Source organism: Rhineura floridana, chromosome 17, assembly GCF_030035675.1.
Source record: "Rhineura floridana isolate rRhiFlo1 chromosome 17, rRhiFlo1.hap2, whole genome shotgun sequence".
Lineage (NCBI taxonomy): Eukaryota > Metazoa > Chordata > Lepidosauria > Squamata > Rhineuridae > Rhineura > Rhineura floridana.
Window position 1 is genome coordinate 11806236 of NC_084496.1, and position 13247 is coordinate 11819482.

General features: G+C 43.2%; 1 protein-coding gene across 1 annotated transcript; it reads left to right on the forward strand.

The window, feature by feature from the left end:
• The first annotated feature begins 108 nt into the window (after window positions 1-108).
• LOC133371776 (transmembrane protein 238-like) lies at window positions 109-7837 on the forward strand. The gene is made up of 2 exons (XM_061599552.1): window positions 109-829; window positions 6773-7837. Exon 1 carries the CDS (start codon window positions 131-133, stop codon window positions 761-763), a length of 633 nt encoding a protein of 210 aa, XP_061455536.1. The 5' UTR covers window positions 109-130; the 3' UTR covers window positions 764-829; window positions 6773-7837.
• Window positions 7838-13247: the final 5410 nt, after the last annotated feature.

Genomic DNA, 13247 nt, shown 5'->3' on the forward strand with positions numbered 1-13247 from the left:
CGGAAGCTGCGAGGTGACCCCCGAGGCATGAGCGCTGCCCCGTCAGGAGCAGAGCATCACCTCAGGTGTGAAGAGGGCGTGTCCTTCTCCCTCAGGTAAGGCAAGATTCTCTGTCTCCTCCCCCCCCCCCATGGCTGAGCCTCTACTGGCGGAGAAGGCGCCGCCGCCGCGTCCTCCTCCTCAGGCGGGACAGGTGTGTCCCTCAGGCACAGGCGGTGCTTCAGGTGTGAGGGGCGTGTCCTCGCCTCAGGTAGGAGGAGGCGCCGCCGCCGCCTCACCGCCAGGCTCCAGCTTCGCCGCCACCCCCATCCCCACCCGCTCGGGGCCCATGGGCGCCCGCGTCGGGCTGGGCCGGTGCGCGGGCGCCTTCTGGATGGCGCTGCTCTGCGACGCCGTGGGCCTGGCCATTTTGCTGGTGGGCGTCTTCCTCGACGTCTTCTTCGCCGACCTGCTTATCTACGGCGGCGGCGTGGGCATCTTCTTCAGCCTCCTCTGGTGGGTCTTCTGGTACGTGGGCAACCTGGAGGTGCCGCAAGCCGAGCTGCAGGACGACGTCGGGCTCCGCCGGGCGGCCAAGAAGAAGCTGAAGGCGGGTGGAGGAGGAGAAGGCCGGGCCCGGGGGCTGGCCGGCATCGTCAGGACCCTCAGCCTGCGCTTGTCCTTCACTTCCTTTCCCCACTTCGCCGACTCCGACCGGCCGCACGCCCGCTTCGCCAGCTCGGCCGCTACGGGCGCCAGCGCGCTGGAGTTGCAGCCGGCCTGAAGGGTGAAGCGAAGGGAAGAAGGGACGAAGGAAACCAGCGAGCCCTGAAGCAGGCGGAAGAGGCAGGTGGGTGCTGGTGCTGAAGGAAAACCCCGCTGACAGTGGGGCTGAGCCCGCCTTGGCGTTCACAACCTCCTTTATTAATTACATGTATTACATCCCATCTCAATTTTGGGGCACTGTTCTTCAACCTGGGCCCCCCAGGTGTTGGTGGACTATAACTCCCATCATTCCTGGCCATTGGCTAAGCTGGCTGGGGTTGATGGGAGTTGTAGTTGGACAATATCTGGGGAACCCAAGGTTGAAGACTAGTGCTTTGGGGCTGAACTACAGCTCCCATCATCCCTGACCATTGGCCATGTTTGCTTGGACTGATGGGAGTTGTAGTTCAGTATCATCCAGAGAGCCAAAGGTTCCCCACACCTGTCCTACACTTACTGCCTTTATGTGTGTGTGTGTGTGTATAATATATTAATATATATTAAACTGAAGATACTGTCCATACCATACCTTTAAGCACATTTCCACCCCACAAAGAATCCTGGGAACTGTAGTTTACTCCTCACAGACCTATCATTAACAGCACACTCAGGCCGGTGCCAGAGGGTGGCCAGGTCAGGCCCTGGCTGAGGGCCCTGAAGGGTGGGAGGGTAGCACTCGATTCCACGATCTGAGGCAGGTCGACTCCCGACCCTGCTGAGGATCACAGAGAGGGAGCTCCCAGGCACCCCCCGCATACAGACTGCATGGGCTTCAGTAAGTCCGCACGCACGCCCCATCTACCTCTCCTGTTGCTGTGAATGCTGTGTGCACTGCGCACGCCTACTTTCCATCAATCAAGATGGCAAAGGGGCTTACCTAAGGGGCTGATGCTTCTGCTGCCATCTTGGTTGATGGAGACATGTGCACGCAACACGCACGGCATTCACATGATTGCAATGGGAGAAGTAGGCGGAGTGTGTGGGAAAGGTTGTAAATGTGCTTTAAAAGTATGGTGTGGATGTAACGTAAACTGGTACCCATATTTGATTTGTTTTTAGTAGGAGTGAGGAACCTTTGGCTTTTCAGATGTTGCTGAGTGACAACTCCTATCAGCCCTAACAAGTATGGCCAATGGCCAGGAATGAATGGACTTGTCATTCAGCAATATCTGGCAGGCCAAAGGTTCCCCACTCCTGGTTTATAGTGTGATTTGTACAGTGCATTTAGCTTTATGCTGAATTGGGGTGCATACACACTATCCATTTAAAACATATTTCTTCCCCACTCCAAAAAAAAAAAAACCAAGAATCCTGGGATCTGCAGTGTGCTAATGATTATATGAGAATTGTAGCTCTTTAAGGGATAAACTACACTTTCCAAGATTGTTGGGAGGGGGTTGCTTTAAATGTATGATGTGTCTTCTTTTCTGCACTGATTTTTTAAAGATGATTAATTTTTCGTGTTTAAAAAAGTTATGTGTTGTACTGCGTTGTTGGTTTTAGTACTATCTTTGTATGCCGCTTTATGAAGAGGTTTTTTCCCTCCTGAAAAATTAGTAAGGGTTCCATCCAACTAACCTTCACTCAGAGTAGACCCACTGAAATTAATAAATCTAAGTTGGTTATGTCTAACTTTGAGTAGCAGTAACAACCCTACTCAACCCTAAGGACACAATTGTCCTCACAACAATTCTGTGAAGTACGCTAGGCTGAGCAGCGGTGCGATTAGGTAATGTACTCCAGTAGTACATTAACTGGTAGGTCTTATGGGAGGCCCACCCTCTTGAGATGGCAATGGGCTCGTTTCTACATTTGCTAAGCCAAACCATGGCTTTGCTTCTCTCAGTTCTTTTTGCTGCTGCAGTGAGCTGAGCTAAGCCAACATTGGATGCCATCCATAAGGATCACTTCGCATGATCAAATCTCAATTCATCTAGTCCAGCATTCAGTGCCAGAACCTAAGCAGACAGACATAAATTGGTCCACCTACAGACTATTTTGTTTGCCCAACCAGCTGCCTGCAGGCCAAACTATATCTTCACTAGTGTGGAGCTCCTAACAGGAAGCAGGTGCTCTCGTGTAGACTACCTGGCCTATACAGGGACCTCTTTCATATGTGTAACAGGAGAGGAGGAAGGCTAGTGACTGGGTGAAGTTTGTAAGAACAGTGGCAAATGTAGAACAAGGATCCAAAGGAGACAAAATAGAAAGATTCATCCCTGCCCAGAGCACAGATGAGTCCACTGGGTGGTCCAGAAAAGTGGCTTGTAAATATTTAAATGCAATAAAACTGCAGAAAGGCAAAACCTATGTTTTGAAATCCTTATAACTTTGAGGTGATATTCTGATATTTACTGATACTAAACTTTATGTCAGTACTTTGTAACTGACTGTGCCTCCTTTTATTAATCACTTGATTGCAGAGCTTGGTGGAGTAATGTAGGCAACATAATGAATTATTACTTACCTTTCAGATAAGTAACTCAAAGTCCACTATGAACATGTAGACATTATTTCCTTCAAACCTTACTTTGAATAAAGCAGGAAAGCTTTTCCTTTTTTTTCTGATCCAAATTGTTTTATCTCAAACAGGAGCAGAGAAACTTTGGTCCTCCAAATGTTACTGAACTCAAACTCCCATCAGCCCTAGCAAGTGTGGCCAATGACCAGAGATGAAGGGAGTTGTAATTCATCAACATCTGGTGGGCCAAAGATTCCCCCCACCTGATCTGAAAGGAAACGGAATGCTTATGCTGTGTCCCAATGCTAAGACAAATGTTCCTTATTTAGTAATCTCCTGTGCGACAGGAACACCAGTAAATTTAACTGTGTTAAATCTTTAAAGGCTTGTAATATCTGCGATAATGGTTCCAAAGGTAATTACCTTCAAACAAGCGGGAAAGACTCTCTAGTTGATCAGCATTCTATCAATATGCTGGTAACCTCTAACTCAAGCTGCAGCGATGGCTCTGAATTGATGCTGAAGGTTGCTAGGGGTTGAATGAGGATTGGCAGACTGAATCCAAGATTTTATTTATTTCCTTGGATAAGAAGGAAATGATCTCCCCCTTCTAGAGCGGAATTGTGTTCTTGAAGGATTAAGCTTTCTGTTGGGAGCACTTTCATCTGAGCTTGCTCTGGATGCTCTGATCGTGGCTAGGAGTGCTTTTGCCAGGCTTGTATGGAAGACAGGGACCGTGTTGCTGTTGGCCATTCCTTGGTAACCCCCCAGGATTAATTACTACAACATCTTCTTCACAAGGCTGCTCTTGAAAATAACTTAGGAAACTGCTCCTAGGCCATCGGTCAATGGCAGAGCATCTGCCTTGCATGCAGAAAGTCCCAGGTTCAATTCCTGGCGTTTCCAAGTGGAGCTGTCTGAAACCCTAGAGAGCTACTGCCAGTCAGCATAGACAGGAGTGAGCTGGATGGACTAGCGTCCTGACTCTACATAAGGCAGCTTCCTATGTGGGTGTCAGAATGCACCTGCTTGGCTTTGGGCAAGTGTAGGGCATAAAGAACATTTGTCAACAAATATGGAAAACTAAACAATGGCCCACAGACTGGAAGCGTTCAATATACATCCCAATTCCAAAGAAAGAGGATCCCAGGGAATGCAGCAATTATCAAACTCTTGCCTTAATATCCCATGCAAGTAAAGCAATGCTCAAGATTCTACAACAAAGGCTCTTACCATATATGGAGTGAGAAATGCCAGACGTCCAGGCTGGATTTAGAAAGGGAAGAGGCACCAGAGACCATATCGCAAACATACGTTGGATAATGGAACGGACCAAGGAATTGCAGAAGAAAATCACCCTGTGCTTTATAGATTACAGCAAAGCCTTTGACTGTGTAGATTATGAAAAACTGGAATGCTTTAAGAGAAATGGGGGTGCCACAGCATCTGATTGTCCTGATGCACAACCTGTGCTGTGAACAAGAGGCTACTGTAAGGACAGAATATGGAGAAACTGATTGGTTCCCCATTAGAAAGGGTGTGAGACAGGTGTATTTTATCACCCTATTTGTTTAATCTATACGCAGAATGTATCATACGGAAAGTGGGATTGGACCAAGATGAAGGAGGCGTGAAAATTGGAGGGAGAAATATCAATAATTTCAGATATGCAGACGATACCTTACTACTAGCAGAAATCCGTAATGATTTGAAATGAATGCTGATGAAAGTTAAAGAGGAAAGCACAAAAGCAGGACTACCGCTGAATATTAAAAAGATTTATGTAACTTTAAAGCTGACAATGAGGACATTGAACTTGTCAAGGATTATCAATACCTTGGCACAGTCATTAACCAAAATGGAAACCATAGTCAAGAACTCAGAAGAAGGCTAGGACTGGGGAGGGCAGCTAAGGAGAGAACTAGAAAAGGTCCTCAAATGCAAAGATGTATCACGGAACACTAAAGTCAGGATCATTCAGACCATGATATTCCCTATGTCTATGTATTATTGTGAAAATTGGACAGTGAAAAAAATGGATAAGAGAAAAATCAACTCATTTGAAATGTGGTGTTGGAGAGCTTTGCGCATACCATGGACTGCGAAAAAGACAAATAATTGGGTGTTAGAACAAATTAAACCAGAACTGTCACTAGAAGCCAAAATGATGAAACTGAGGTTATCATACTTTGAACACATAATGAGAAGACGTGATTCACTTGAAGACAATAATGCTGGGGAATACAGAAGGGAGTACAAAAAGAGGAAGACCAAACAAGAGATGGGTTGATTCCATCAAGGAAGCCACAGACCTGAACTTACAAGATCTGAACTGGGTGGTTCATGACAGATGCTGTTGGAGGTCGCTGATTGATAGGGTCTCCATAAGTCATAATTGACTTGAAGACACATAACAACAACAACAAAGGGCATAAAGAATATATTACACTTGTACTCACTTGATCAGTCTGGCTGACTATAAGCTGGGTACTATTCAATTAAAGTTCTAAACCAGACAAGGGGAAGGTGTGGCCACCCAAATGGTCTCGGACTTCAGTTCTCTCAGCCCCAGTCAGCATGGCCACTGATTAGGAATAATGGGAGTTGAAGTCCAACAATATCTGGAGGTGCCACAGGTTCCCCACTCCCTGCTTTTTGAGATCAGGAAATGGGCCCTGTTCCATATTCCTCACTCTTGTCAGGTTAAATCTGTGGTAGCATGATGCAGGGAATTCTCTGGTGCTTCCACAACAATGGAACCTTTGTCATGCCTGTCTCTAAGAGGGCAGTCAAAACTCTGTTTCAAAAGACATCTGACTTGCTGCTGGTGTCCTTCATTTTTAAGTTTGCTTCTTGAATTGCTTTTTAGACTTGCACTATGGAGATCAAAAGCAGCTTGAACCAGAGTTGGCAATGGACTCATATAGTGCCAAACATCAGGTTGTAGGGGAATAGAAGAATTTGCATAATATAGAGGAAGAGGGAGGGGAAGGAATGAGTGATTGCATAATTTCCCACTTGCACAACCAGAGTTAACTATATCTGCATCACTCTAAATATGCAAGTGCAGTAGAGAACACAAAATGACTTACATATTACAATGATTTTGATTTTTCTTGGACTAATAAGCTGAAACTCTTGATTTAATGAACCTTGTGAAAAATATTCCTTTGAAAATAGCAGTATTTTTTAAATCAATAGTTGTTACTGCTAGATAAATTCTAAAAAAAGTGATTGGGTTGAGTGGGATTGGACAGACATGCTGAAAGATTATTGATCATGGAAGAGCTGGGTTACTGGTGTTTTAAGAATAGCATCATTAATTATTAGTACTATACTCTTAAGTAATACTAAAGTTATAAGAAATGGTAAAAATATAGAGAAATTGCCATCAGTAATGCTCTGAGGCTGTCACTTTCCTCAGTCTTAATTAAGGCACTCTGAAATACTCAAAGCATATTTGACTGATTCTGCCATTGCTTTTGTAGGTGGAAAATAACTTTCCATATTTTTGAGAAGGATTGTATTAGAAGTCTGTTTTTATTTGTTATTTGTTTTTTGTTTCAGGAATTGTTGAAGGCGATAATTAACTATTGTGAGTTATGGGGGAAAAGAAATGTGAACTTAATCTTCATCAGATGCTGGAAAAACTACATAGAACCATCAGTTAACTCCCTGGAACTGTGTAATGAAGCCACATCTCAGCCAAATATTTTTGCTTCAGAGTTATGCTTGAAAACAACATTGCTTATATCTAAAGCAATGTAAAAGGATTTATATTCAGTTATTCAAATTAACAATTACTTCTGGATTAATGTTTTTAAAAGACTTATCCATGATTTGGATAGAACTTCTGTTCTTAAAACTAGGGCATTGATTCTCAACAATGTATGCAAGTGATTAAAACTCATATGTAGAAGTATTCACAGGACTAAGATATTTGAATAGTTATTTTGACACCTTGAAGTCAATGTTTAAAGTCCTCAAGAGTGCCTTAAACATATGGCAACATGTTTTATTTATATGAATGTTCTTATGATCCCTGTGTGAAGGAGCTTTATAATTTTTCGTTGAACACAGTGGGTTGGATCCACCTAAATTAGTTGAATTTGTGTCCCTTTGAAATCAGTGGGTGGTACAATTTCTAACTAAAAAATAGTTAATAGAAATAGTTCATACTCAGCATAGATCCATTGAAGTCACTGGACAAGTTATGTAAGTCCATTGATTTCGGTGGGCGGTCTCTGAGTATGACTAACATTGGATCTCACCAAATGGAACTTGCCCGACTGATTTTCAGTGGGACTTGGTCAGCTGAACTTATTTTAGATTCATCCTAGTCATTTTGTGGATTTTTATACTGTAAAATATACTGAACTGAATGTCTGCTCCCTCAAATCCTCAGGTTCACCATCACCCTTTTTTAAAGCTTGAAATTAGAAATGTTGCAGCTTATAGGGAAAATAGAAATGCACTAGATTCTACTACAATGTGAAATGGGTGACGGTCAGTCAGTGATTTTTATAATTCTAGCAATATATGTTCATTATCTAGAGAATGCTGGTATTACCAAGAAAATTGGAAGGTTTACTATTTGTACATGCTTCATTAAATAAACCTTTGCCCCTGTGATTCACTATTGCTACTGGTAAAATAGGTTGCCTATGAAATGGTTGGCTTTCTGTGTGATCACTTTTGAATGCTGCTTACAACTGAACTGATGGAAGGAAGAAATTAGACAGATTATTTCAACCAAGTAGAAAAAGTAGAGATTATTTCAACCAAGTAGAAAAAGTAGAGATTATTTCAACCAAGAATCTGGCCATCTATTACTGAAAGTACACTCTTCCCAGCTGTTTAGGTTTTCCCTTTGCACCTACTTTTGGTCACTTGCCTGCCTTACGTTTGATTAGCCTTTATTCATAGAATCTGGGCCTGCATTCTTGAAAAGCGCTTCCTTATATCTGCATACTCAGCAGAGCGTTAGCTCTTCATACCAAACCATTTTCAAATAATAGAAAATCACTTTTCAAATCTTCAAGAGACTATTTTGGGGTACAGTATGAGGTCATGTCTCAGCTTTGCGGATACCATGGACCATGAAAAATAATAATAATTTGGTGTTAGAACAAATTAAACCAGAACTATAACTAGAAGCTAAAGATGTTATCATACTTTGGACACAATGAGAAGACATGATTCACAGGAAAAGACAATGATGCTGGGAAAAACAGAAGGGAGTAGAAAAAAGAGGAAGGCCAAACAAGAGATGAATTGATTCCATAAAGGAAGCCACAGACCTAAACTTGCAGGATCAGAACGGTGGTTTATGACAGATGCTATTGGAGGTCGCTGATTCATAGAGTTGCCATAAGTTATAATTGACTTGTAGGCACATAACATGTGTAACACGTATAGGGTTGTCTACAACTAAGTTCTACTTGGAGTTAAAAAATAAAAAATTAGACCCATTGAAATTTATAGACATGACCAAATTAGATCTATTTATTAACCTTCGTTAATAATTTCAATTAATTTCACTGAGTCTGCTCTGAGTAGGTTTAGCATAGGATACAACTGATAACTCTCTTCTCCCTAGGATTAGACATGGTGGGGAGAGAAGGCTTGTTTTTGTAGTTTGAGATGGTCGTTTGTGCAGGCCCTGATTTTCTGACTCTTATGTCAATTACCAATGCACCTCTTATGTCAATTACAAATGCACTCCATTCCAGGGAGCAGATTTCAAAAGTATTTTTTAAAACAAAAACAGGGATAGGCATTAAAGATCACAACATTTTTCATTGGGGAGAACCCTAAACAAAGCAGACAGCCCATAATGAAGCTTTGGAGGAAGCATGAAAACTAAGATTTGTACAGTCTTAGAATGAGAAGCTGCAGCACTGACATTTTTAATAACATTAAAAATATGGCTTATGGGGAATCATACAAAGTCCTTTTTGTTTCCCAGTTTGTGTCACTGTTAATAAGGTTAATGTTGTAGAGCAGTGATTCCCAACCTGGGGGCCTTGACCCCCAGGGGGGGCGCAAAGAAATCCAGAGGGGCCACGAACAATAAAGAAATGAAGTATTTATTATTTTTTAAAAAAACATTTTCACTCCCTGGACACTGCTTCCCACTGCCACTGCAGATGACACCTCCCCCTTGCTCCAAATGAGAGGGGAGGACTTTTGCTGGAATGCCAGTGTGTCTTTCAGGAGCACCAAGGGCAGGCATCTGCCTATAAAATGTATAGCAAATGCCAAAGGAGGCTGAGGGTGGAGATACCAGGAAGAAGAGGGGATTACTATCACCGACTCCTGTCTCCTCACACTACCGTTGCTGACAACGCCCTTAGAACAAGAGGGCTTTTTGTGAAGCAAAAAAGAAGCAAGGCTGCAAAGAAAGGCTGCTTTCCCCCTTCCTGGCAGCCAGCCTGGGGGGAGGGGGTCATGAAAATTTTTGAGCTTATAAAGGGGCCCCCATACTTATAAAGGTTGGGAACCACTGTTGTAGAGATCCTTCCTGCAAATGACATAATATCTGCTGTCCACGAGTTGCATTTTCTGTATCTTGCTAATGTTGATAACTTGTTTTCTTCCACCACAGCACTGTACTTCTGATGTGTGCGTATAGATGTATATAGCATACCCTGTCCAGCCCACATCATAGATTTGCCTATGAAAACACATGCCACTAATGAATCTTTATAATGCCACAGTAAACTATGCTTATGTTGTATTGTTGGTAAAACTGGGGCAAGGGATGTGCTTTGGAGATACATTGGAATAAGGAGAAAGGAGGTGAGGGATTTTGTATTCTGTGCTAAATGGCAGTAGATCAGTGGTTAAACTTATTCATTTTATTGTTACATTTATATCCCACCTAAGCCTCTCAAGGCAGTGTACAAACACATTTTTCCCTCTCCTGATTTTATGCTCACAACAACACTGTGAGGTAGGTTAAAAAGGTGTCCCTGCACTTATAGTGCGAGTCGTTTCCGACTCTTAGGGTGACGTCCTGCGACATTTTACTAGGCAGACCGCATATATGAGGTGGGATTGCCAGTTTCTTCCCTGGCCTTTCTTTACCCCCCAGCATATGCCGGGTACTCATTTTACCGACCACGGATGGATGGAAGGCTGAGTGAACCTGGACCCCTTTTACCGGAGATTCGACTTCCTCCTTCCGTTGGAATCGAACTCCATCCGTGAGCAGAGCTTCGGCTGAGTTACCGCCTCTTACCACTCTGTGCCACGGAGGGTCTGTGAGGTAGGTTAGGATGAGAGAAATGACTGGCCCAAGATCATCCAGTGAGCTTCATGGCCCCAAGCTAAGGACAAGATGCCTCTTCCATTCCGTGTGGAAAAGCTGAGCAAACCTGCAGTTGCCTCTTACAGTGCTTTCAGACTGTCGTTATTGTCAGATGGGATTCAATCATATGCTGGCAAATTCAGGTTGCATTGTTAAAGTTGTGCTGGAGCTCATGTGCAACAATCTCCCTCACCCACATAACCAGATGTTTTGCGACAAAGTGATGGGGCAAAGCACTAGAAGGCATGGGATAGCCTTTGCTTGAAGTTTAACCTCGTTATTTGGAGGTGGTGTTCCTTCAACCCAACACTGGCAATGGGACAGAGTCCACCACCACACCTGAGGACAGCAAGTTAGCTTAGGTGGCACAGGGAATGCCGTGTGATTCATACAGCTCTGTAATGTCTCTCTGTCCCCTAGTATCTACCAGCTGTGGTTGCTGCCTCACTCTGTCTAATGGTAGGGCCAGCCCTGGAGGTAGCAACTGGCGCAAGTTCACCTAGTGAGTTTCATGGTTAAGTAAAATTTGAGTGTGGATCTTCTCTGGCCTAGTCCTACACTAAGTAACACATGAAAGTCCCCTTCATTCAGGTTTGGTAGGGCACAGTGAAACCACAGCTGTGTACACAGCATACATTGAAAGCAGCTAGCTTCCCTGAAATCATGGGAACTGTAGTTTACCTATAACAGCTACAATTCCCAGCACTCTTAACAAACTACAGTTCCCAGGATTCTTTGGGGAAAGTAATGTGCTTTAAATGTTTGGTGTTTGCAGCTCATGTAAGGAATTTGGAAGCTCAGGACAAACAGAAAGAGACAAGAGCCTTCACTTGTGGTTTCCAGCTCTCCATTGAATGTAAAGTTGTTACAAGTCAGGACTAGTGTAGCTAAAGTTGTGAGAACCTCTGTTGGAGGATTGTTCATATCTCTGGTGTTAAGGAACTCATTTAAAGCCTGAATCCCATCATTATGTGGTATATTGGTGTAAAGAGATGTGACATCTAAAGTAGCTAGTATAGTATTGTTGTGGAGTTTACTGCTTGTTTAAAGATTCAATTTTAAGCAAGAAGTCCTTGGTGTTTTTGATATATGATGGGAGGTTTTGCACCATGTTTTGTAAATTTACGTCAATGTACAGAGAAATCCTTTCAGTAGATGTGTTGTTACCTGAGTCAATTGGGCGACCAGGATTGTTGGCTTTGTGGATTTTAGGCAGCATGTAAAACCTTCCAGGGGTGAGATTTGGATTAACAAGGAGATCAGCAGTTTCCTCTTCAAGAAGTTTCCTACTTGTAAGGTTTTGTATAGATGTAATGATACGAGTATTGAGATCTGTGGTGATGTCTTTGTCAAGAAGTCTATATGATGTTTCATTCTTTAGTTGTCTTTGACATTCTGCTATATAGTCTGTAGTGTTAAGTACCACAACAGTACCACCACAGCTATGGGGACTCGCATGGCTCCATCATATGCGAATCTCTTTATGGGTAAACTGGAACAGGAGATCCTCAAAAAGGCCATCAACAAACCACTTATATGGTGGCGATACATTGACGACATCTTTATGGTCTGGACAAATGGTAAAGAGAGTTTAGAACAATTTAAAAATTACATCAACTCCATCCATCTATTAAGTTTACATTTAATAGTACAAATGACAATCCACACATCCCTTTTCTAGATGTCCTTCTCACCTTTGAAAACAACAAAATAGCCACTGATCTCTGCAGCAAACCCACTGATGCCCACACCTATTTAAACTGGAAATCCTGCCATCCTAAGCATATAACGAAAAACACTGTGTATAGTTCAGCTCTGAGAATCAAACTTATTTGCAACACTGAAGATAAATACCAGAGAAGGATCAGTGAACTTAATGAACACCTTCTTTTAAGAGGATATCCTTTACATATTATCAATTGCAACATCCACCGAGCCTCCATTCTGTCCAGAGAAAACCTCTTCCATCATACTGAGGTGTCAAAGAGCAGAGAGCAACAGATTCCATTTGTGGTAGATTTCCATCCAGCATCTCCTAACTATCACCGAGCAATCAAGGAGAGCTACCCATTGCTGGCCAACTCTGAACATCTTGCTAGAGCCATCAACAGGCCTCCTGTTGTAGCATTTCGCCAGCCTCCTGATTTACGCAGACTGTTAGTGAGAGCTGTACTTAAGCCACCTATCACCAATCCTGGGTCTCATCCATGTCACTCCAAACACTGTATCACCTGTGTGTACCTCAGGGAGACAGCTACTTTTACAAGCACAGGCAGGACCTATTACATCAAACAGAACATCACCTGTAAGTCCTGCAATATAATTTACATCATCTAATGCAAAAGACCAGGGCATATCCAATATGTAGGAAAAACCACAACTGACCTACGCACGCACTTCAGGAACCACACGTCGGCAATCTTAACAAAAAAAAGTGGAGCAACCAGTTGCAAAGCATTTTAACACTGAGGATCACAGCCTGTTGCACTTTTCCATAACAGCGATAGGGATGCCAGCAGATCCAGCAGCACTGACCAAAAGGGAGAACTTTTGGATATACTCTCTGGACACATTGGCACCACGTGGCCTGAACCTGTAGGACAGTACCACCACTACTTAGCCTCTGCAAATGAAGCCCCTCTGAGCATCCCATTCTCAAAGCTCTATAACTGCCACCTTGGTAACAGCATTTGTATGTTAGCAGCTGATGAAGGCGGAAGCTGAAACGTT